The sequence below is a fragment of the Typopeltis vanoorti genome, chromosome 2 (assembly GCF_054136105.1).
Source record: "Typopeltis vanoorti isolate ZY-2024b chromosome 2, IOZ_Tvanoo_1.0, whole genome shotgun sequence".
NCBI lineage: Eukaryota > Metazoa > Arthropoda > Arachnida > Uropygi > Thelyphonidae > Typopeltis > Typopeltis vanoorti.
This window is the reverse complement of record NC_143550.1, coordinates 167448933-167474391: the sequence shown is the minus strand read 5'-3', so window position 1 is coordinate 167474391 and position 25459 is coordinate 167448933. Positions and strand designations below refer to the sequence as shown.

The window sequence follows — 25459 nt, the reverse complement described above, 5'->3', positions numbered from 1 at the left end:
CCACACTCCGACCGCACTCCGCAAAGCGTACATTTCACAGCTAGTACACTGACTCATTTCTTTTATACTACCGTTCTTTGATAAGGAGCGAACCTTCATTACTGGCTGCCATTTTCCTTCGCACAGGTGCTATACTTATTTGTAACGTGTTTTGTCAAATTATACGTTATGACACACCAAAAACAGACGCACTAAAATACGCAAGGCAAACAAAACAAAGCTACACAATGTTAAGTAATTTGTATCGATAACTGAAAATGATACTTATCTTATCTGGAGCTTGCACGAACACTACACATTACGAATTCATCTAGCGTCGACTTCCCGACATAGATTATATTATAAAACACTTTAGTACACTAACCACGCTAATAAAGCTCCAATAATATACCAAAATTACACACTTAAGTCCATTACATTGAATCCAAAACATCAATAAATCAACAAAAATCACAAATCTCTCAGGAGCTCTCCGATAGCATGTCCGTTCACCAGCTAGCCTCGACACCAATCTCATATTACTTCACTATTTACAAATGTACCTTTAATTGAAACTCTTTATTTGCTAAAGTCACATATTTCCCCAGATATATTTGAATAGTGTAAATTTACAGTACATTCAGGTTATTTTGCATGGAAAGGGTAGATATACTAACAACTAGATGATGTTTCTACATATAGCACTTGGAAAAAATAGCTATGAATACAGCTACTCTCAAACCAGTGGTTTGGCTTTGTTATTTGATGATGTGTTTGCTATTTGGCCACATGGTCCAGACACATTGGATACAGTTTTAGTGCATTTAAATAGCCAACACCCTAAAATCCACTTTACAATGGAACAGGAAGCTAATGACTGTCTGTCCTTCCTGGATACACTGATTACATGGCTTCAAGATGGTTCTTTATCTTTTTCAGTTTATAGAAAACCCACACATACAAGGAGATATTTAATCAAGCAGTCACACCATCATCCATCTCAATAGTATGGATAAATCCTAAAAATACTAATTCACAGAGCTAGCGCTATCTGTTCCAATGACAATGCTCTTACCTCTGAACTGGCCCACTTGTGTTATACTTTCTTAGCCAATGGCTATAATCCCCACAGAATAGAAAAAATACTAAATGCTCCCCAAAAATCCCCTTCATTGCCTATCACACAAGACTGTATCAAAACTGTTACTATCCCATACAATCAAGGCACATCTGAAATGATATCTAGAGTGCTTAATAAATATCAGCTATGCACTATATTTAAACTATACATCAAATTGGCAACCCACATCCATTCACTAAGGACAAACTCTCCTCTTTATCACATCCAGGAGTTTATGAAGTGTCTTGTTCTTGTGACCCGGCTTACTATGGACAGACAGTAAGAACAGTTGACATCTGCCTTGGTGAACATAAAAAATTCATCCGGCAGTATCATTATGGCAAGTTGGGTCTAGCAGACCATGCCTTGGATACTCTTTCACATATGATCAATTGCTACACATTTGATCACGGAAGAAAACAAAAATGCTACACAGAAGTTATTATGAGTGAGAGAGATTGGTTTTGGCTGTATAAATTTATCTGGGAGGCAGTAATTTTAAGATTTAATTAATACTTGTTTTCTCTCTCTTTTCCAACATAGATGGTGCCTAATGAAGGCTTTTCCTTGTCTTGTCTGTTACAATTTTTTTAAATTAGTCCCACTGTTAAACCAAATTGTTGCAGTTTCATGTACTGCAACAAACTGTGTTTGTGCTCTGAAGATGCTGGATATAATACCAGTGAAATATCAGCTAATAAGTTAATGTCAATTATTTTCTTATCATTCTATGTTGTAATCAATACTGTGAAAATACATTAACATGTACTGCCAACACATAAGCCTTTCCACGCTTTTTAGAAATAAAGCATTTGATCAAGACTAAAGATCACACATATGAGGATTCTGAGAAAAATTATGGAAAGTAAACAGATGGCATCAATGGCAGAATCATATTAAAAATGAAGCTATTAGAAAGGAACTTCACATTGTTAGCATTTGGGACTGTCTAAGTAGAATTAATCTAAGGTGGTATTGTCCTTTAAACAGAATGAGAGAGGAAAAGTTAGCAAAACAGGTATTTGATGCCAAGATGGCAGAAAGAGACCGAGAGAAAGAACAGTCTATTTTTTTTTATATATGTTCAGTCAGAAATGCCTTAGAAGTACAACATGTTGGATGTGACAATATTAGGGTTTGGTGTTATGTTCCATCGAGTCGTTTTCGACTCCTGGTGATTCTATGAACATACATTCTCCATTCAGATCTGTCCCTGGCCATATCTTTCAGAATTTCCAAGCACATTCCAGTTGCTTCTTTAACTCCATCCACTCATGTAATTCTTGGTCTTCCTCTTCTCCTGCTTCCATCAACTTTAGGAAGCATCATCTTTTCCAGATTGTCATTTGCTCGCATAATATGCCAAAGTATGACAATTTTTGCTTGATGATCATAGCTTCGAGGGAGCAATCTGACTTTATTCTGTCTATCACTGATTTATTGGTTTGCTTTGCAGTCCATGGTATATTCTTAGTAAGTGTCTCCAAACCCATAATTCAAATGCATCTATCTTCCTTCTTTTACTCTTTCTCAGGGACCAACTTTCACATCCATATAGTACCACAGGGAATACCATTGCGTTCACGATTCTGATTTTTGTTGCGAGGCTGATATCTTTAAAGATCTTGCTTAAATTTGTCATTGCTTTCTTTTCGAGTAATAATCTTCTAACTTCTTCAGTACAATAACCGTCTTGATCAATTCGGGATCCTAGGCACAAAATTGTTAACTGCTTCTATTTTCTCCCCATCTACTTCAAAATCATTAAGTTCACATGTTGCCATAAATTTTGGCAACATATGAACATCTTTTAACATCTTTTTGAGGTTAAGTTTAAGACTATATTTAACACTTTCTTCTTTAACTTTCATAATAAGGCGCTAGCGTCGCCGTAGCACGTGGCGGTGAATTTGAGCTGTGCAGAAGAAAGTGATTTTTAATCGGTGAATAGTCCGTTTTTTTCCCGTTTTTATACGTTTTTGAGTGCTGAATTGTTTCTCTGAATACGAGTGTACTTCAGTGGTTGTTTTTCGGAAGTTAGTTGCTGTCGCGATATAATATATGTTGGTACCGTCAGAATCGAACGCGTAACGGTGGAAGACAAAACGAAGCTAAGTTACTTTGTATTTAGTTATATTTCATTTTATTTAATTATATTAGTACTTAAATGTTCTGATGTTTGTACTTTTTTCCCCTCTTATTTATTATTTGAATAATTATTAAGGATTACGCTACTCGGCAGTAAGGAATGATGGTGGATTCAGCAGCAGTCGCAAGTGACGTAACGCCAAGTCCTCCGCCATTTAAGAACTCGATTATTAGCAATATCATAAGAGACTTTGTGGCATGCAGTACTTGCGGCATGTATGCTTCTAAGGAATTACATATGTGGTTTGTTAAAGAGAGTGGAGAGCGTATGTGCGCAAAATGCAGGCAGTTGGAGGAAATAACTACATTAGATATATCGATATCCGACTTTGTTGCTCCAGGAACGGAGAATGAAAGTAGGAGGACGAGTGGTGTGATAGGAGAGAATGAGAAAATAATGGTTGATAGTGTGGAAGGTGTGAGTGACTGTGGAAGTTTAGGAGATGGTTTTGTTTGGGAGAGTGAATTTAGATTAAGAGTGACTGACCTGCAGCGGGAGATAGATGAGTTGAAAGAGGAGGTGGAATGTCTAGTGAATGAGAGCAGAAGTATGAAAGATAAGATTAGGAGAATGGAAGAGATGAATGCAAGGCGAATCAGAGTAGGAGAGAGAGAGAATTTAAGGAGTATGAGTGAGAGGTATGGGGGTGCTAGAAGAGGAGAGATTGGAAACAGTAGAAGAGAAGGAATGAGAGAGAGGTATGGGAATGCTAGCAGACGAGAGGATGAAAACAGTAGGAGAGACGGAATGAGAGAGAGATATGGAAGTGCTAGAAGAGGAGAGAATGGAAACGGTAGGAGAGATGGAATGAGAGAGAGGTATGGGAATGCTAGAAGACGAGCGGATGGAAACACTAGTAGGAGAGACAGAATGAGAGAGGGATATGGAAGTGCTAGAAGTGGAGAAAATGGAAACAGTAGGAGAGAGGGAATGAGAGAGATGTATGGGAGTGCTAGAAGAGGAGAGAATGGAAACAGTAGAAGAGAGAGGTATGGGAATGAAAGAAGAGAAGAGAATGGAAACAATAGGAGCGATGGAATGGTAAGAGGTATAATGTATGGTGACTCAATGATCCGTGGTGTTCAGGATAGGATGCGTGAGGAGTGTTTGCCAGGAGGAACAATAGAAAGGGTGGCTATGGCAATTAAGAGAAGTGAAAGGGTGGATGAGATGATTGTGATGGTAGGAACGAATGACTTGAGTGGTAATGTAAGTCGGGCAGCGAGAGATATGAGATTTTTGCTTGAGACTGTACGGAAGAAGACAGAGAGAGGAAAAATAGTGTGCGTGTTGCCTAGGTATGATAATGATGAGCTGAGCAGAAGAGCGGTGATATTGAATGGCATAATAGCGAGAATGTGTGACAAGAGAGGACTGGTATATGTGGATGCTTGGAGTGCGTTTGAGGAAAGAGAGGAGTTGTTTGCGAGAGACCGTTTGCATTTGAATGAGGAAGGACGTAGGCATCTGGAGAGATTGCTGTTCTGAACGAGTCAGTGTGTCCCAGGGAGGATGATAGCAGGGGTGGCCTCTTGTGGGAATGGATACTTGGGAGAAGGGAGACAATGTCAGGTAAGACTGAGCCCAGTGGAGTCTAGAAGGGATAATGCTGGGTATAGAAACAATGGCATTTATATGCTGTATACTAATGCCAGGAGTATCCGGAATAAGGGAGAGGAATTGGTGGCGCAGATAGCATCAGCCTGGCCAAAAATTATTGCGATCACTGAGACGTGGTTGACAGAATTGGATATAAAAACAGGAATAGAAGTCACTGGGTATAGCATTTTTCGCCAGGATAGGAGGGGAAAGCGTGGTGGTGGGGTGCTGCTTATGATAAGTGATGACCTATGTCCTCTAAGAGTGGAAAATTTGGAAGGTAGTGAGACAAATGATTTTGAGAGCGTATGGTGTGAGGTAGAGGTAGGCAAGACAGGATATTTAGTGGGGTGTTGCTACAGACCCAGGAGCACAGAGGATGGGGACCAGGAGATGTTTAGACAGCTAAGTTTGGCAAGTGCAAGAAGAATGATTGTTATGGGAGATTTTAACTTCAGTAGTATAAATTGGAGAGAGGAAGATGCATGTAACAATAGGGGAATGGAATTTCTAGAATTCTTGAGGGACAAATGTCTTAGGCAACATGTAACAGAGGGAACAAGAGGTTCAAAAATTTTGGATTTGGTTATAGCATCAGAAGAGTTGATAATAACTGAGTTGACGTCTCTCCCACCAGTTGGAGAGAGTGACCATATGGTTTTGACTTGGAAAATGAATAGACATGCAGGAGTATCAAAGAGACGGGAACTTATGTGGAATTATAAGGCAGGTGATTATAATAGTCTTAGACGTCAACTTCGGGAAGTTTCATGGAGGGAGGAATTGGAAGGCCGGGATATCACCAGTGCGTGGGAAATTGTGAAAGAATATTTGTTATCAGCAATGGTAAGTTGTATACCACGAGTGAAGAAGAGGGCGCAATTTGGAGTAAAGTGGATGTCAAACAATATTAAACAGGAATTGCATGCGAAAAAGAGGCTATGGAAGAGATATAAGGAGACAGGTGAAGAGATGCATGAGGAATATAAGACACAGGCCAGAAGAGTGACTCGTGTGGTAAGGAAAGCGAAACTGGAATATGAGAGGAGATTGGCCCTAAGATCCAAAGAAAATCCTAGGGAATTTTTTAGCTATGTGGCCAGTAGGAGGAGAAATGACTGTGGAAGAATGATATTGTGGGATAAAAATGGGAATAGAGTGACTGATGCAGAGGACATAGTGGAATTGTTCAATGAACACTTTATTGGAGTATTTCATCCTAGAGGAGTCAGTTTTAATGCTAGAGGGATAGGACTGGTACGAGGTCTGGAGGTACAGGAGGAGAGTGTGTTTCAGATACTGAGTACTCTGGATGTCAGTAAAGCTGTGGGACTGGATGGTATTTCTCCACGAGTTTTGAGAGAATGTGCTAGGGAATTGACAATACCTTTAACGTGGCTTTTCAATGAAAGTCTGGCTTTGGCAAAGGTGCCCAGGGAATGGAAGGAAGGTAAGATAGTGCCATTGCATAAGGGTGGTAACAGACTGGAAGTGTCTAATTATAGGCCAGTCTGTGTGTCATCAGTAGTTGTTAAGATCTTGGAGAAAGTAGTGAGGGACCGTGTACAGCATTGGGCAGATGAGGGTAATGTTATCTGTGAGAATCAACATGGATTTGTGAAAGGACGCTCTTGTTTTAGCAATATGCTAGCCTTTTATAATAAAGTTACAAGAGCATTAGATGAGGGAAAGGCATATACTGCAATTTTCTTAGACTTGGCGAAGGCATTTGACAGGGTGCCACATGATAAGCTGATATTTAAGTTGCAGCACATGGGTCTGGATGTCAGATTGGTCAACTGGATTCAGGATTGGCTGTCTGATAGGTATCAGAGAGTTGTGTATGGTGGAGCAGTTTCCAGGAGGCAGAGGGTTACAAGTGGGGTCCCACAGGGCTCAGTACTAGGACCTATATTGTTTAACCTTTATATCAATGACATAGCCAGTGGATTGCAGGGGGATATTCAGTTGTTTGCGGATGATGCGAAGCTTGGAAGGATTATTAGTAATAGTGCAGATGTGGTAGCCCTGCAAGAGGATTTAAATAAGCTAGATAGATGGGCAAATGAATGGGGGTGTCAGTTTAATGCAGCAAAATGTAAGGTCTTGAGGTTTGGGAAACATCGATGGGATGCTGCATACTCTATGGGAGGAGTTATACTGGAGGAAGTAGGGGAGACAAGAGATCTGGGGTTGATGATTGATAGAAACCTGAAGTTTAGGGGACATATTGCAAAGGTGGTGAAGGTAACACAGAGGATTGCTGCTATTATGAGAAGGACACTGACCTGCAGAGATAAGAGGGTTATCATTCCGTTGTATAAGTCTCTGATCAGACCACACTTGGACTATTGTTCTCAGATTTGGTCCCCAGGATTTGAAGGGGATAAATTAACCGTGGAAAGGATACAAAGACGGATGACAAAGATGGTTTCAGGGCTGTACAAGGATAGTTATGAGGATCGGCTTAGAGAATGTGGACTGCAGAGTTTGGTGGATAGAAGAAGGAGAGGTGATATGATTGAGACTTTTAAACTGTTGAGAGGTGGTTACAGAGTTGACACTGGGGAGTTCTTTCGCTTGGTTGATCAGCGGGAAGGAGTGATGACAAGAGGCCATCCCTGGAAGTTACGAAAGGAAACTGTGAGCAAGAGGGTAAGGAGTGGTTTCTTTGTGTGGAGGGTGGTTGAGCCGTGGAATGCATTGCCTGATGGAGTGGTGGGAGCGAGAACGGTCAGTGGGTTTAAGGAGTGGTATGATAAACTTTGTGTTTCTCAGGGGGGGACTTCCCCTCGATGAGTCTTGACAGACTTTATGTCTTAGAAAGGACCTCCCTCGATGAGTCTTTTGACTCCTTGGAGGCCTGAATAATAATAATAATAATAAAATAATAATAATAATAAAATCTTCTTTGCATTCTGCTAGGAAGGTGCTATCATCTGCATACCTCAAATTATTAATATTTCTTCCACCAATTTTAATTCCAACTGAAGACGCCTCCAGCCCTGCCATTCTTAAAATGTATTCACTGTACAAGTTAAACAGGTACGGAGATTAAAATACATCCTTGTCGCACCCCTTTACCTACTGTGAAATACTCAGTTTCTCCAAGATCTGTTTGAACAGTAGCTTCTTGTTCATAATAAAGATTCCTCAGAAGGATAATGAAATGCTCTGGTACTCCCATTGTTCTTAACACATTCCATAGTTTCATATGATCTACAGAGTCAAAAGCCTTGCTATAGTCAAGGAAACAAAGGTCGACACTCTTTTGATATTCCTGTACTCTTTCTATTATCCATCTTACATTGGCGATTTGATCTCTACATGAATGGTTCCAGTCTTTTCTGAATGATCTTAAGTAAGACTTTAGTTGCATGAGAAATCAGTGCTATAGTTCTGTAATTTTTGCACTCTCTTGCATCGCCTTTCTTCAATAAAGGTATATAAACTGATTTTTTCCATTCCCTAGGCCATTTATTGTGATCCAAATTTGCTGACGTAGAGCTGTTTAAAATTTTACTGCCTCTTTTCCCAGGGCTTTGAGCAGCTCAATATGTATTCCATCTCCTCCTGGTGCCTTCTTACTGGATAGCTATTGCAGTGCTCACCTCACTTCACTCTCCAGTGGTACTGGCTCCTGTGTATAATCCAGCTCTTCAAATTTCTCAGTAATTTTTGGATTCCTTTCTGTAAAGGGCTTCTGTATGCTTTTTCCATCTTTCTTTGATGCAGCTTCTGTAAGATATCCTTTGTGTTTACTTGTCAATATTGTCACCTTGGCACTAAACTTTCCTGTTAGTTCTCTGATCTTTTTGAAAAGATTGCTTGTTTTTCCTTTCTTGTTTTGGTCTTCCATTTGTTGGCATTCCTGGTTAAAGTATTTTTCCTTGTCTCTTCTGGCTTCATTGAAACTCTGCATTCAAATGCCATACTTCCTGCAAATTGCCTGTGGCCGTCATTTTCCTCCTTTCCTGAGCAGTTTTGATGGCATCTTCTGGCAGCCATTTAAACTTCTTCTTCTTACAAACTGTTGGAATATTCTTCTTTGCTTCTGTTTTAATTATATCTTTAATCTCTTCCCATAGTTCATCTGGTTCTCTTTCACACAAATTGAGTGTGTTGAATCTGTTCTGTATACTAATACTGTATTCAGCTGGTATGTTTCCAAGATCATATCTGATCAACATTTGTGTTGTTTTCAGTTTCGTAATTTCACATGTATCATAGCCACTAATAACTCATGATCTGTTCCACAGTCTGCACCTGGAAAAGTCTTGACAAACTGAATTGTAGTTGTCCATCTTCTTTGTCCAAGTATATAGTCAATTTGATTTCTGTATTGTCCATCAGGTGATATTCATGTGTACGATCTTCTTTTGTGCTGTTTAAAGCAGGTGTTGCAAACTCCTCCCATGATGAGTCTTTTGACTCCTTGGAGGCCTAAATAATAATAATAATAAACAAAGAATTCTCTGCACAAAACTCAACTAGTCTCTTCCCTGCAGTGTTACGAATACCTAAACCAAAACAACCTGTTATTCCTTGTTCTTCAGTCTCTCCCACTTTTGCATTCCAATCTCCAATAAGTAGCCATAAATCACGCTTCGGTGTTGCATCTATCACTTCTTGTAACTTGCCATAAAATTCTTCAATGTCCTCTTCTGGTGCCTCTGTAGTCGGTGCATAAACCTGAATGATGGTCATATTCATTGGATGTCCATTTACTCTGAGAGAAATGATTCTGTCACTCACTGGATTATAACCTAATATATACCTAGCCATCTTTTTCCTGAGTAATATTGGGATGCTGACAAGTAATATAGTCTATTACTTGTCAGCACCCCAATGTCAGCACCCCAATGTCTATTACTTGTCAGCACCCCAACTCATTATGAGATTAATAATAATATAAACTTAATCATGTAGGGCAGTCATTGTAGTCTGAACACCCCTTGAGGGTATATATCAGGAAATTTATGATGATGATGATCCAGCCATCATTTTAAGAAGATGTGCAGTGGAACAGGCATTGCCTTTACTATACATTATTTAATATAAGTTGCAGCTCTGCAAAGTCCCAAGAGAGTGAAAGGAGAGCAAAATAATTCCTTTGCATAAAGGAGGATCTCAGTCTGTGGCAGCAAGTTATAGACCAATCAATATCTCAGGAGTAGTGGTAAAAGTACTGGAAAGTTGGTCAGAAAGAAAATTCAGGAATAGGTGGATTAGAATGTGATACTTATGAGGGGCAGCATGGCTTTGTGAAGGGTATATCATGCCTTAGTAATTTATTAACTTTTTATAATAGGATGACAGCTGAGTTCGATAAAGGGACTGGCAACAAACACAATGATACTGCTGGATTTTGGAAAGGCATTTGCAGAATACCAAATGGAATTCTATTACACAATCTGCAACAAATGGGATGGATGTGAAACTGGTGATATGGAAAGGCAGCTGATAGACAGTTACCAAAAAGCAGTATTATGGAGGAGCAGAATCCAGAAGGCAGGTGACTAGTGTTGTGTCACAGGGCTCTGTGCTTGGACCACTGCTATTTAATGTGTACATAAATGATATAAGAAATAATTTGAAGGAGATGTTTTTCATGTGCAAAATTTATTCAATTTTTTTGCCTATGATGCAAAGTTGTGTCGGGTAATAATTAATGAGGGTGATGTAGAGAGCTGCAGGATGATTTGAATAGGCTGACAGTATGGGAAAAACATAATAGATGTCAATTTAATGTGGAAAAGTGTAATGTTATGCATTTGATGAAGCCCTGGCTTCATCAAATGCATAACCCCCCCCCCCCACACACACACACGCCCAGGTACACCTGAATAGCAGCCGTAAGATTTTTTTCTAACTGGAAGCCTTGAAAAGTGTTACTGTTAGTTTTGTTCTAGTATACTCTGCAAAACAAAGATTTTCAAAGGTAGTACAGTTTTAAAACTGTTCTACCTTTGAAAAGAAGAAATGTTGGTTCTCTCTATGATGTAGCACATATTCTGAAAACATAACTCATATTTTATGCTGGAAGAAACAGCACAAAAGAAACACAAAAACTCAAATGAATTTTGCTCTGGCATTTAAAAGAAGAAAAAAAAAACTGTCAGAGAAAAGACCCCCCCCAACCACCACCACAAGCTTGTGATATTACACTGTGTATTATCATCATGGGACAAGTGAAGCATAGTGTATATCAGCTCCTAGTCAATTTTGAGATGCATATTTTGCCCATATATGACACTAATCTGCTATAGGTCTTGTGATCTTTCGTGTGTGGGGTCAGTAAAAAATAAAACCTCTTAGTGGTGTGTGTTTTCCCTTTTACCACCAGAGAGAGAGACCGCTCTAGCAAAGTCAAGCACAGGGTGTCTGGACTAGAGGGCCTATAATGTGAGAACCACTCATTATATTTTCTCAAACGTAGGTCAGTTGATAGGAAATCTCTCCAAGATTTGTTTTGTCACACTTTCAAGGTCACTAGTGTGTATGCGTAGTCGTGCATGTGCAAAAACAACATAAGAAGAGCTATTATCTTAGTCAAGATGTGGATGCCACAGCGGAAGGTGCAGTGCTTGCTTTAGTTAGCTGAATTTGAATCAGTTATGTGTGTTTGGATTTGTGCATGATGAGAATGGAATGTTGATCCTCCCAAATCAAAATCCATTCTTCAGTGGGATAAGACTCTAAAGAGACAGGAAGTTTGGTTTCACAAACTGAGAAACACCCAAAAAAAGCATGTGACTGATGAGAGTAGATTGGTTGCATGCATCATTCTATAGGAGCCCAAATAAGTTAATTAGACAGTCTAGTCATGAACTACAGATTCCTCGTTCAATGGTTCATGGCATTATTCACAAATGTCTCTTTGCATGCATACAGACTTCAACTTTTTTGGCACCTTCAGCAAGATGATCAGTGCTTGAGAACTGATTTCACTGCTGTGATTAGCCATATCGATGACAATCTCAGTAATCTAAATCTGGTGTTATTCAGCGATGAATCAACCTTTCACAATTGTGGGAAAGTTAACAGACACAATTGCCACATTTAGAGTACTGAGGATAAGAGTGATTGAAAAGACATACCGAAAGTCAGGGTCTGGTTAGGAGTGCACAAAAATGGCATCATCACTTTATTTATTTATTTTTTTTTTATAGAGCCCACTGTGATGAGACACACTTACTTTGACATGCTGCAGATCTTCCCTGTTCCACAGTAATTGTAATGAATACAATTCATCTATGTATAATTTAATTTACTTGCAGATTTGTTTCTTTTTCAGACTTTTTTTGTAGATTCTGTTTGCAGCAGTTGAATGGATAAATACAGTTTGTCCCAAATATCTAGATGGCACAAACAAAAAATTTTGGTTTACGTTTGAATTTCTAGAGATTTGTACTAATAAATTATTTTCTTGATAAATATAAATTAATACCTTGATCTCAATGCATAGATATATTTTTTTCTATAATAAATAAAAAAAAATTAAGGAAGAGTTGTTAAATGATTATTTGCATTTTTCATAAGATTTGTTATAAGTTTCCTTCCCTGTCTAAAGTACATAATTTAAAGTCACCAGACTACACAATATACTCTGATAAGAACTAAATAACTGGAAGTGCCACATATTTCTTCCATACCCCCCCCCCTGCTTTGAGTGATATATCAGTGTCATTAAACTAAGCAAACTGTGAATTTAGTTTGATAAATAACATTAAAAAGGAGGAAGAGAGAAGAGGATTTTACTAGATAGAGGGAGATTATTTGCATTAAATATGTGTGTGGGGTGGGGGAGAGAACAAGAGACATAGTATTAGAGGTTTGCATATGTGTGGATACTGAGAAAATTATGAGGTGATACTTCTTACTGCTGCTGTAGTATATAATTTCAAGAATATGGATATTTGCGAATGTCCTAAATAAAAGATGTATTTTAATGCACTGGAGAAGGTGATGAATTGATTAACATGGAATGAATTTATGTTAAATGCATGAATGTAATTACATTTCGAGTGGCTGTTCTTTGAAGTTTTTTGATGAGGAGTGGTCATTTAATCTAATTCTTCAAAATTTATTCCAAAAACAGAATTAATAATGAATTGTTGATAATTCAAGCTTCTGAAAACAAATTTGTGTTCTTGGACATTACAAGAATATGTGAAATTAAAGCTCATTTCTATTTTTCTTGCATAATTACTATGCATATTTACAGTGATGCCTATATCTTGCACACCTACCTTGTCAGGATATCTTGGAAAAGAAACGCCTTCTTCACGACAGAATGCACGTCTTGTCAGGAGCCCAAACAGCCAGCAGTCTCGTGTGGCCGCCTGGATACTGGATTCTTCTGCTATAGATCAGGGGAACAAAGGTGAGCATCAATTTTTAAATATAACGATCTAAAAAACCTTGCTACTGTGATAACTTTAATTAACTGAGTGACTATTGTTTCTTTTAATGTTACACAATTATTATTATTTCATTTTGGTAAAATTATGGAGATTACTACCTTGTTAAAAGTAAAAACTTTAATTTCTCAATGTTCTGACCTTCATACACATATGTATGAAGTATTATTAATGTGTATTAATGTCATCATCTGTAGTGCATGCACACACAAAAAAAAAGCTGCATTACAATTCAAATGGTTTGCCAAAGTATCACTAATTTTTCAACCATTATTATATTAGCCTGACCACTGGTGGAAGAGAAAAAACACTACATCAAAGCTATAATATTAACAAATTATGACTAAGATCCTAGAGGTGTGTTTGTTAGGTTATGGTATAAAAGATTATGTAGGTCAAATGTACACCCTTCACATTCTTGAGGTTTTAGGCTATCATTATTTTGAGATTAGAGAGGTTGATTAGAATTAGACAGGCTTCTTTAAATTTGTGTTCATACAGATTTTAGTGTGATGTAAGGAACAGAACAAAACATTATGTACTTTTCTTGTCAATTCTTTGACTTTAAAGAAGTCTGTGAAATTCTAATCAACCACCCTAATCTCAGCAATAATAATGGCCTCAAAATTTCGAAAATATGGATTGCACATATTCAAACTACATAATGTTTTGTTCTGACAGCTCATGATAATTAAGACTGTTGTACTTCAGTATCTTATACGCTTCTTGAGTATTATGGTATTGCTAATACAGCATAAAGTGAGTGTTATACTCACTCTTTATGGGGGATGTTCACTGCAAAATATTAGCAAGAAGTAGAATTGATGTTTTTTTTTGTAGGGACATGATTTAATTGAATGACCAGAAGTGGAAGGAAGAGGCAATCTGTGGAGAAGAGATTATCACTACAGAACCAAAGTCAGTGTGCACAGTTTGGAGTTTGATTTAGAAAGTCTAAATCAAATGAAATGAAGCATCGATTGAATTTTGGTGTTACAACAAGTAGCACTGCTGTTAAATGTCAGCTGTGAACTGCAACTTGAAAGCTACAGTTCTAGGGATTGGAGGGGCATTTTGACTACAAACATGAATGCTGCATGTTTAAAATTTGCAAAACAGAAACATAATGTGGAATTCTGACTAAAACACTGATTTTGTGTGTGTGTGTGTGTGTGTGTGTGTGTGTGTGTGTGTGTGTGTGTGTGTGTGTGTGTGTGTGTCAAAATTCAACAACTGAGATCAATGAAATTGTGAGCTTTGTGAGACTTATCATAAACCATTTCATTGATATAATCAGTTTTTCCTCTGATTGGTTCTATTTCAAATTGAAGGAGTTGATTACAACATTTCCTGAAAGCTGATCACCATATTGACATCCTAAAAAGAAGTCTACTACCATAATTAAACACTTGGTTATTTGAGTTGTAAGTCAGCAGTTAGAATTGAAGGAAATACAGGAAGATGGTTTAATGTTAAATCTGGTGTGAGACAAGGATGTACATTATCCCCCTCTGTTATTCATTATCTATATGGATCACATTATGAAGGAAAGTGGTATTAAACATGGTATCAAAATTGGAGATGTTAATGTCAGCTCTTTGCTTTATGTAGACGATGTTATACTTCTAAATAAACCCCCTACGAGTCTGCAAGATTCCCTGACTAAATTGAATAACTGTTGTAATAGATATGGTATGAAGGTCAGCATTAAAAAGACAAAGACAATGAAAATAGGTAGAATCGTTGAAAATGTCAACTGCATTGTGAACGGAGAACCTGTAGAACAAGTAAAACATTTCAGCTATTTAGGCACAATTTTTAGTGAAGATGGTAAATTAAATATAGAAATAGACAACAAAAATCAACAAAGCTGGTATGGTAGGAAGTCAATGAATAAATTCATATGGAATAAGAGAGAAATTAGTCGGAACACTAAATTAGCTGTATACAAGACAGTGTTCAAACCAGTTTTAACTTATGGATCTGAGAGCTGGGTCAGAATAAAACACTTGACCAAAGACTAGAGACTGCAGATATGAGAGTCCTGAGAAAGATTAGAGGTGTGAATAGATGGCATCAATGGCACTATCATATTAAAAACGAGGATATTAGGAAAGAACTTGACATTGTCAGCATCCAGGAATGCATTAGCAGAACTAATCTCAGGTGGTATGGTCACTTAAATAAAATGGGCAAGGAAAGATTAGCAAAACAAGTGTTCTCTGCCAGGTTGGCAGGAAAACAACCCACAGGAAGACCAAGATATAGGTGGATTGATACTGTACAAAGTGCCTTAGACGATAGAAATATAAGATCTGATAATGTTGGAGTCTTGACAAGTAACAGATCGATTTGGAGGAAAATTGTAGATAGGAAGTTGGTAATGATGTAAATTTTTCATGTAGTACTATCATATCCTGTACACCCCTTAAGGGTACATGGCAGGAATTTGATGATGATGTTTATTTGAACAATGCATATTTTAGAATGACAGTGTTCAATGTCATTAGAAGTACAGTGTACAATATCATCAGTGTAAACATCATTTTATAAAGTACTAGTTAATTTTGCATTTTTACCTAACAGTTTATTCCCCCCCCCACCCTTTCCTGGGTTTAAAAAATAAACACCTTTCATATTACCGTAGAATAAGTTTAGAAAGAGGCACCAAGGATGTGGGGGATTCAGTAAATCGTAATATAAATGGTATCATGAACCCATGAAACCCATGGACATCTGGAAAGGAGAATCTTGCTAGTATTAGAATCCTATTAGAATTACTTTGCCCTCTACATTGGCAAGATGGGTGCAAGCAAGTCCATTATCCAAATGATCAGCACCCAAGCCATTGCTCTTTGCTACTATGGTATCAGGGATAATTCTGGTATTCCACTACTAAGCATATTTATATAATGCTTTCTGAATAGGTGTTCTCCGAAACATCATGTTAACAACATGATGTTTCAGAAGATAGCTACTGTTAACAAAGGACACCTACTCTGAAATATCTTGTTAACTAAACTCAGAAAACTGCTGCATATGAGGAGAAAAGGGATACCAATTATGGTAGCACCCTATCCCATGCATGCATACTAAGTCTGTTGATGTGAAGTCATCATCATCATCATCAGCCATTGTCAATCCAGCAGTGGATATTATATCCACCATGATTTAGGTCAGTGTTGTGGTCATTTTTCCTCTCATGGAATCCAATCCAGTACTTCTTGTGTCCATCATTGATCCTGTCTTCGAGCAATATATCCAGCCCATTGTCACTTCAGATGTTTCACTCTTCCTGTGATGTCAGAGACTTGGGTTTGATTTCTTATCCATGTATTCCTTTTCTGATCCAGTCTTGTGATACCAAGCATACTTCTTTCCATACTGAATTGTGCTGTTCTTAATTTTTGAATTTCCTTTGCCTTTAGTGTCCATGTTTCACAGCTATATGTCAATATAGGAAGAATACATTGGTTAAAAACTTTTCTCTTTAGACATAATGATAGTTGGCTTTTGAATATTGAATGTAATTTTCCAAATGCTTTCCACCCAAGCATTGTGCATCTTTTAATTTCATCCATGATATTTTGTTTCAGTGATATCTGTTGTCCTAAGCATGTATAATGATCTACTTGCTTAATTTCATCATTAGTGATTTTTATTATTTCTGGTTGGACATAGCTATTGAACATAACTTGGGTCTTCTTTAGGTTATCTTTAGTCCAGCTGTTTTGCTAACAATTTGGAGTTCATAGATACAAGTCTGTAATTCATGCGGAGTTCAAGTAAAGATAACTATGTCATCTGCAAAGCGTAAATGGCTTAGCTTCCATTTATCTTTAGACCTTTCCCTTCCCAATCAAGAAGTTTGAATATTTCTTACAGGCATGCTGTGAATAATTTTGGAGATATTGTGTCACCTTGTCATATGCCTTTCTGTATTTCTACGGTAGGCATGTTTTCATTGAAATGAATTGCTGCTGTGGCATTGGTGTATGCTGATTTGATGGTCCTGACATATGGTCCTCCACCTGTTGGTTTCGTAATGCTTTAAGTATTGCACAAGTTTTTACTGAATCAAAGGCTTTCTCATAATCAATAAACCCAAGGCATAATGCTAACTGATATTCATTACACCATTCAATAATCTGTTGTACAACTTGAATATAGTCCATTGTACTAAAGCCACTTGAAAGCCTGCCTGTTCTTTTGGTTGTGCTAGATGGTCTAGAATCATACTATGAGCCAAGACTTTTGTAAACACTTTGTAAATCACCCATAGTAGACTGATGGGTTGATAGTTCATCAACTTTTCTACTTCACCTTTTTTATGTATCAGAATTAGGGTAGCCTTCTTCCATGTTCTTGGTACATAATTTTTCTTCAGACATAAAGTAAATAGTTTTGCTAAGATTTTGTAGATCATTTCTCCACCTGCAGCTTTTCCATTTTGCGAGCTTTGGATGCTCCACATAACTTCTTCTGGTAAAATCTGTGGTTTTTCAGCTATTTTATAGTTTTCTTTTTCTTCTTCTTCATTTAATTCATCATCCTGATATAATACTGAGTAAAATTGTTCAATTATTTTTGCTATAGCATATCTATCTCTGGTTATGGTCCCATCTTGTAGTTTGACTGCAACCATCTGTTTATTGTGTTTGGTTTTTTTGAGACTATGGTTGTTTTCAATTGTTTGTTGTGTGAATTTACAATTGAATTTTCTTATTTCTTCCATGATACGTCTTCTGATAGTTTTGCACAATTCAATGTATTCAATTTTATACTGTAGGTTATTTGATTGTTTCATTTCTCTTCGTTTCTTCATAAGCTGTTTTGTTTCTTCTGAAATTTTGTCTTGTTTCTGTTCTGTGGTACCAGTATTTCAAGTGAGCACTGTAAAAGGTTCTGGATAATAATGTCATTACTTTCTGATGGATCAGCATTGTCTATAATAAGATTTTTACATCTTATTATAGACATTGCAGTCCTATTGCAGTCTATTGTTTAGTTCATGTTCGAATATATCCTTTTTAATATTGAGTTTGTGTACATCTGTTTTGCTTTGATCTTCGAAACATTTTTCTTCTTTCTTTTTGGCAGTTTATTTGACTCTTACTATGTATCATACATTGATCACTTCCAGTGTTGATGTTTATAACGGAACAGTCTTGAAAGATGTTTTTCTTATTGCTGAGGATACAGTTGATTTTATTAGTTTTTTCATTTGGACTTTTCCATGTCCACTTCCTATGTGTTTTTTTTTTTTTTTCTTGAAAAAGGAATTCATGATGTACAGATTTTCTTTTTCTACAAATTCTATTAATCTTGCTCCTCTATCATCTCTCATGCCATATCCAAAATTTCCCATTACAATTCTGAAATGATGTTTTCCTTTATAGTAAAGTTTGGATACATCATGATACAATTCTTCAATTTCTTTATCAGTATGACTTACTGTTGGTGCATAGACTTGGATGATCTTAAGAGTGGATCTCTTTGAGATCTGAACAACAATACTTGCTATTCGATCAGATATACTGTCAAATTCCATTATGTTGTTCTTCAATTTTTTATTAACTGTAAATCCAACTCTACTGATTCTTTTCTTATCTTGGCCTCTATAATACAGTACATTTTTTAATTGAAGAATTTCTTCACAATTACGTCTAACTTCACACAGTCTGAGAATGTCCCATTTTAGTTGCTTTAGCTCTTTGGTTAGTTCATTTAGCCATGCTTCACTGCTCAGAGTCCTACAGTTTAAAGTTCCAAGATGTAGTTTCCAATGGCAGCGTAATCTGGTTACCTGGGATTCTTAGAATTATGTCTCAATCTTGGAAGATTGGGACATAATTCACCATGCTGGCCCACTGTGGTTGGTGAATGGCAATATTTTCCCATGGGATCACCACTCTCCCAAAACCACTGGTCCACGGCTCTTTATTCAATATTCAGAGCTGCCCTGATATCCAGCAGATGGTAGTCAGGGTTTCCCCCTGTTCGCCACCTAGGGGATGCACTCAGTAGCCAGTGGGAGCCCTGAGTGATGTGAAGTCATTAGCCCTTATATACAAGTAGGATACTTCATGTGCAAACTTTGTTTGCTTACACTTGGATAGAGGATGAAACCAAGAATATATTTCTTGGCATCTTTAATTTATAGTATAACCAAGTGGAAAAAACTTTCAACAAAACTTTCAACTGTTCTAGAAGTATGAGATCAGAATGGGATCTCCTTAATGTTTCAAATGAGGAGGTATGTTCAGAGCCCAGAGATTGATCAAGGAGTGACAAGTATTAGTCACATTCTGTTTTTTTATGTTGCTCCCACCCATGAAAAGTTATTTGTAAACATTAGTTCACTCACAGTATATTTGGTACTATTGGTGGGTTAAGGATTTTTTTATATTTTTTTATCAATTATATATATATATATATATATATATATATATATATATATATATATACACATATATTATATAATATTCATCCAAGCTTCATTTGCTTCCTCAGCCTTAAGCAAAAAGCTGATTATATTCCATTAATTTGAGCCCATTAAATTTCATTAAATCAATTGCAAAAGACACTGTAGGTACCAAACCCAAAATAAACAGTGGATAACCCAAGAAATCGTAGCTGCAATAGAGAGAAAAGAGAGGCCAAGACACTTGTAAACCAACAAAACAATGAAGAGAATAGAGAAAAATACAAAGCACTAAAAAAATAAAGTTGATAACCTATGCAAAAAAAGCCAAAGAAAAATGGTTAGAAGAAAAAGCTGAGAAATGCCAAGAAGCATACCAACAAAACAACCTAAAAGTCTTCGTTGACACTATAAGAGAAATTACAAAGGAATTCTCAGCAAAAGCAGTAACAATGATAAACAACAAGATGACTGAAACTGGGAATATTGAAGATATAAGAAAAATCTGGTCAAACCATTTGTTTCCAACAAAACCACAATTTTTCAAGGAAACAAAACCACAATGCCAACAATAGAAGAAAATAACGACCACCCAAAAATTTTACAAGAAGAAGTTAGATATGCAATAAAACAGATGAAAAACAATAAAGCACCAGGCATTGATACCATCCCTACTGAACTGTGGTCATATGGAGGCAGCACATCAATAGAATATTTAACAACCCTATTCAATAAAATACTACAAACAGGAGAGGCCCTGGATGACTGGAGAACTGGAAAGATCATCCCAATATACAAGAAAGGAGACAAAAGAGACTGCAGAAATTACAGACTAATCAATTTACTCTCCCACAACCTATAAAATATTCGTAAGAATTATACAAAATTGATTTAAAAATACCTATGAAGAAATGATAGGCATAAAACAAGCTGGTTTCCGAGGAAACTATTCAACAATAGACCAAATTTTCACATTGCACCAACTAGCAGAGCTCAGCTGGCAAGACCATAAAGAACTATATTGTTGTTTTGTGGACCTTAAACAAGCTTTTGATAGCATCAACAGAGAAATCCTTCTTAAAATTCTATTAGAAAAAGCAATAGACAAATATATAATACAGTTTCTGATAAAATATTACTCTAAGACAAATACAATAATTAAAAAGGACACGCTCACAACAGAACCCATAGAGATCCAAAAAAGGAGTAATGCAAGGAGGATGCCCATTATCCCCATGCCTATTCAACATATATCTAGATGAAGTTGTAAAGAAAGCAATAGGCAATAGACAAACATAAATAATATCAAATATGCGGATGATCTCGTCCTTATTGCAAGAACCCCAAATGAACTACAAAGGTTGATAAACAAGCTAAACGAAACCTGTAAAACATATGACATGACAAATATTCAAAAGACAAAAGTGATGAAAATAGGGAGGAATGGAACCATCTCAGCCACCCTAAATGGAGAACAAATAGAACAAGTTGACAACTTCATATATCTTGGATCATAACTAACAGAAACAATAGATGAACTTAAAACAAACACAGAATAGTGATAGGATGGACCACCATGGGAAAATTACAGAAAATCTGGAAAACAAACAAGATATCTAAGCAAGCTAAAATCAAATTATATGAAGCAATAATTATATCAACAGCCATCTACGGAGCAGAAGCATGGACAGTTAAGAAAAGAGAGGAGAAAAAAACTGCTGGCATTTGAAATGAAATGCTTAAGAAAAATAAATAGAACAAGTTGGATAGAAAAGAAAACAAACAGCACAGTCAAACAAGAATTATTGTATAAAAAGACAATAATAGAAAAAATTAGAAAACAACTGAGATGGTTTGGCCACACTGTACGCATGGATGCAGACAGACTTTCTAACGTCCTAATCAATACTTTGGGAAGTCTTGAAAGAAGAAGACCCGGTAGACCAAGAATTACCTGGCTGAAATTAATAAAGAACATCTCGGGATGCAGAACATATAAGGAACTTTTTAGAACAGCAAGGAATAGAGAAGACTGGAAGATCCTGCTCAAGAGAAGACTCAACCCATCTTAGGCGGAAGAAGAAGAATTCGAGCTCTACCCAAGGGCCTATGAATTGTGAGAATACCTTCTGAATATGAATGCTGTGCCAGACAAAGCAGCCTTTTGCAGCTGCCTGGTTTTTAATGCATCTAACTCGAGTACTTCTAAATGTTTTTTCAGTGTTTTGAGGATGCCGTCTAAAGCACCTATTATTATGGGAATAACTTTCATTTTCTTTTGCCAAATTCATTCAACTTAGACTTGCAACTTGCAATACTTTGTAATTTTTTCACTTTATTTTTCATCAATTCAGCTATCTCCTGGTACTGATATTTCGATAAACTGTGAACACTCTTGTTTTCACTTTTTTCAACCAACGTTATATTGGCTGTATTACATTCCCAGCTTTTATTAGTCTGGATGTTGAAATCCCAGAGTATTTTTGCGTTTTCATTCTCAATCACCTTTTGGTCAACTTTATGCTTCCAGTAGTCTTTAGATACTTTAAACTTTAGAATACTTTATGTACTTTTTACATAAATGCCAGTGAATTATCTTAGCTACATTATCATGCCTTTTATGGTACTCAATTTGTGCGATTTTGCTGCGCCCACTTATAATGTGGTCTATCATTTCTTCCTTCTCTTTGCACAATCTGCATTTACTGTCTTTTTTAATTTTTTTGTATTTTTGCCTTAATAACATTGGTTTTAATTGCCTGTTCTTGTGCTGCAAAAATCAGTTCACTGTTTTCAGTTCATTGGGTCACTTTTATTCAATCTGTACATTAATGACATTGGGAAGGATTTGACAAGTGACATACAGCTATTTGCTGATGATGCAAAGATAGGTAGGATAATCAGGAATACAGCTGATATGCAGTATTTGGAGAATGATTTGAAAAGGCTGGAATTGTGGGTATGGGAAAATGGGTGTCACTTCAATGTCAGTAAATGTAAAATCATGCCCTTTGGTGTGATTAGATATCCAATTTGTATTATTATTATTATTATTAAAATTTGACCTCCATGGAGTCAGAGACTCATCATGGGAGGTATACTCATCCAACCGACTGATTCAATGTGTCCACATCCACAACACACTCAGAAAATGCATTTCACTCACCAACCACCCTCCGTGCAAAGAACGTGCTTCTCACTCCTTTGCTCACACTCTCCTTATACAGTTTCCAGCAATGGCCTCCTGTTCCACTCCCCTCTCCCATTCTATGAAAAATCTCTTCCATGTCTACCTGATAACAACCCCTGACCAGCTTATATGTCTCAATCATAATCCCCCCCCCTTCCTCCTATTCATGAAGCTCTGCAACTTACGTTCTCTCAATCTGTCCTCATACTCCACATTCCAAAGACCATTGACTACCTTTGTGAATCTTTTCTGTACCCTTTCCAACATATCCTCGTCACCATGAAATGAAAACCTGGCGATCAAATCTGTGCACAATAATCCATATGAGGCCTGATCAAGGCCTTATACAAGGGAATCATAACCTCTCTATTTCTGCATGTCACTGTTCTCCACATCATTGTCATTATTCGATGTGATGTCTTCACAACTTGTACAATGTAGCCCCTGAATTTCAAGTCCTTGTCCATTTCTCATTTCTTCTACTTCTCTTAAAGTTTCCCCACCAAGTGTATACTTTGCATCCCATCGTTGCTTACCAAATCTCAAAACCTTACACTTGGCAACATTGAACTGAAAGTTCCACTTACCTGCCCATTCATGCAATCTATTCAAGTCCTCTTGTAAGGCATTAACATCAGCTTGACTGTGCATTGCTCTCCCCAGTTTTGCATCATCTGCAAACAGCTGGATATCACTAGTTAAACCCAATCCAATATCATTAACAATACAAATTGAACACCAATGGCCCCAAAACTGACCCCTGTGGCGCACACCACTAGTGACCTTTCTCTTTTGGGATACCACACTCCGATATACAACTCTCTGATTCCTATTCGACAACCAGTCACTGATCCAAGTCAGAAATCTGTTATCCAATCCAATCTATTTCAATTTATTAAGAGATGTCATGTGTCAATCTATCAAAAGCTTTTCCAAAATCTAAGTACACCACTGTATATGCATCTCCCCTGTCCAAGGTATTTGTCACCTTGTTATAGTACATAAATAGGTTAATGAAACATGATCTCCCCTTAACAAACCCATGCTGATAACCACAGAGAATACTGCTGTTATTAATCCATTTCTGTATCCTACTTCTCACCAATCTCTCCAGAACCTTCACCACAACTCCAGATATAGAGACCAGCCAATAATTTGAAGCTACAGCCTTATCACCACCTTTATGCAGTGGAACAATTTTACCCTCCTTCCACTCCCTTGGTATCTGTGCTGTTGTAAGATTTAATAAACAGCCATGCCAATGCTACTGACAATTCCCTCAAGATGCATGGTGATATGTCTTCAAATCCTAATGCCTTACTCACATCAAGGTTATTTATTTCCTCAAATACCTCCTGCTCACTCACATTCTCAGGGTGGAATCATGATCAGGATGAAACACCCTTATAAATTGATCACTGAATACTTCAACAATGTCTTCTGTAGCAGTTACCATTCTACCACTTTCATTCCTTAACTTCATCTTTCCATGATCATCCTTCCTTCTACTTACCACATATCTAAAAAACTCTGTAGGGTTTTTCTTAGCCTGAGTTGCCAATTTCTGCTTATACTCTACTTTTGTTTTCCTTACTAACTGAGTCACTCTCCTGGCTTGTTGTTTAAATTCTTCATGTGACTGATTACCATTATTCATCTTGTACTTCCTCCAAAGTACTTTCTTTATCCAGAGTTCATACTTAAGCTGCACATTCATCCATTTTACACCTACCTTATTCAGCCTTTTGGCCTTTAGGATACATTTGTACATTTGTGCTGTTATGTATTTCTTTGTAAGTTCCCATGCATCATTTATTTTATGCTACTGCTACTCCTAAACGCTCAGCTCCTCATTATATTGGTGGGATTATGCTAGAAGAAACTGATGAGGCTAGAGATCTTGGAATGTTAGTGGATATAGGTCATATAGTGAAGACTGCAAATACAATCATTTTGCCTCTTTGCAAAGCCTTGATCAGATCTTACATTGACTGTTATGTGCATTTCTGATTTCCATTGTCATTGTGATACAGCAGAAAGAGTGCAAAGAAGAGTGTTAAAAATGATATGAGGATTGTGGAATACTGATTATGAAGACAATTTGAGAATTTGTAGACTGTGGACAGTAGCAAACAGGAGAAAGATGGATGATATAATTGAGACTTACAAAGGATCATACAGGATTTCAGTCGATGGAATTTTTTATTTTTATTTTATGGGGGGGGGGGAGGACATCCTTAGAAGCTGAAAATGAATCCTGCTAAGAAAGGGGAGAGATCTAGATTTTTCTCTCATACAGTAATGCATGATTGGAATGGATTGCCATTGGATGTTGTATGTGCAAGCAGTGTGAATGAATTCAGGAACAAATATGACAGCTAGTGCGTGTAGTATGAGGGTGTTCTGAAAGGTTCTCAGCCACGACCATAGATGGCAACACTATCGGTAAGATTTGTTTTTTTTTCTAAGTTGGTACATCTGTCATAAGCATCCATGTGAAATTGCAAGTCATTTTTTCAAGTAGTTTGTTTAACAGCTACTGTATAAAACAAACTACTTGAAATGGATAACATTG

At 37.0% G+C, this 25459-nt stretch overlaps 1 protein-coding gene across 5 annotated transcripts in view; it reads left to right on the top strand.

Moving 5' to 3' along the window:
* LOC150109624 (oxysterol-binding protein-related protein 6-like) overlaps positions 1-25459 on the top strand; it is a 695026-nt gene that overhangs the window by 328704 nt on the left and 340863 nt on the right. For all 5 annotated transcript variants that reach the window (XM_090409290.1, XM_090409281.1, XM_090409257.1 and 2 more), the window contains one exon: positions 13075-13233. In XM_090409290.1, the coding sequence (XP_090265416.1) occupies positions 13075-13233 (159 nt within the window). The remainder of the gene's footprint in view (positions 1-13074; positions 13234-25459) is intronic.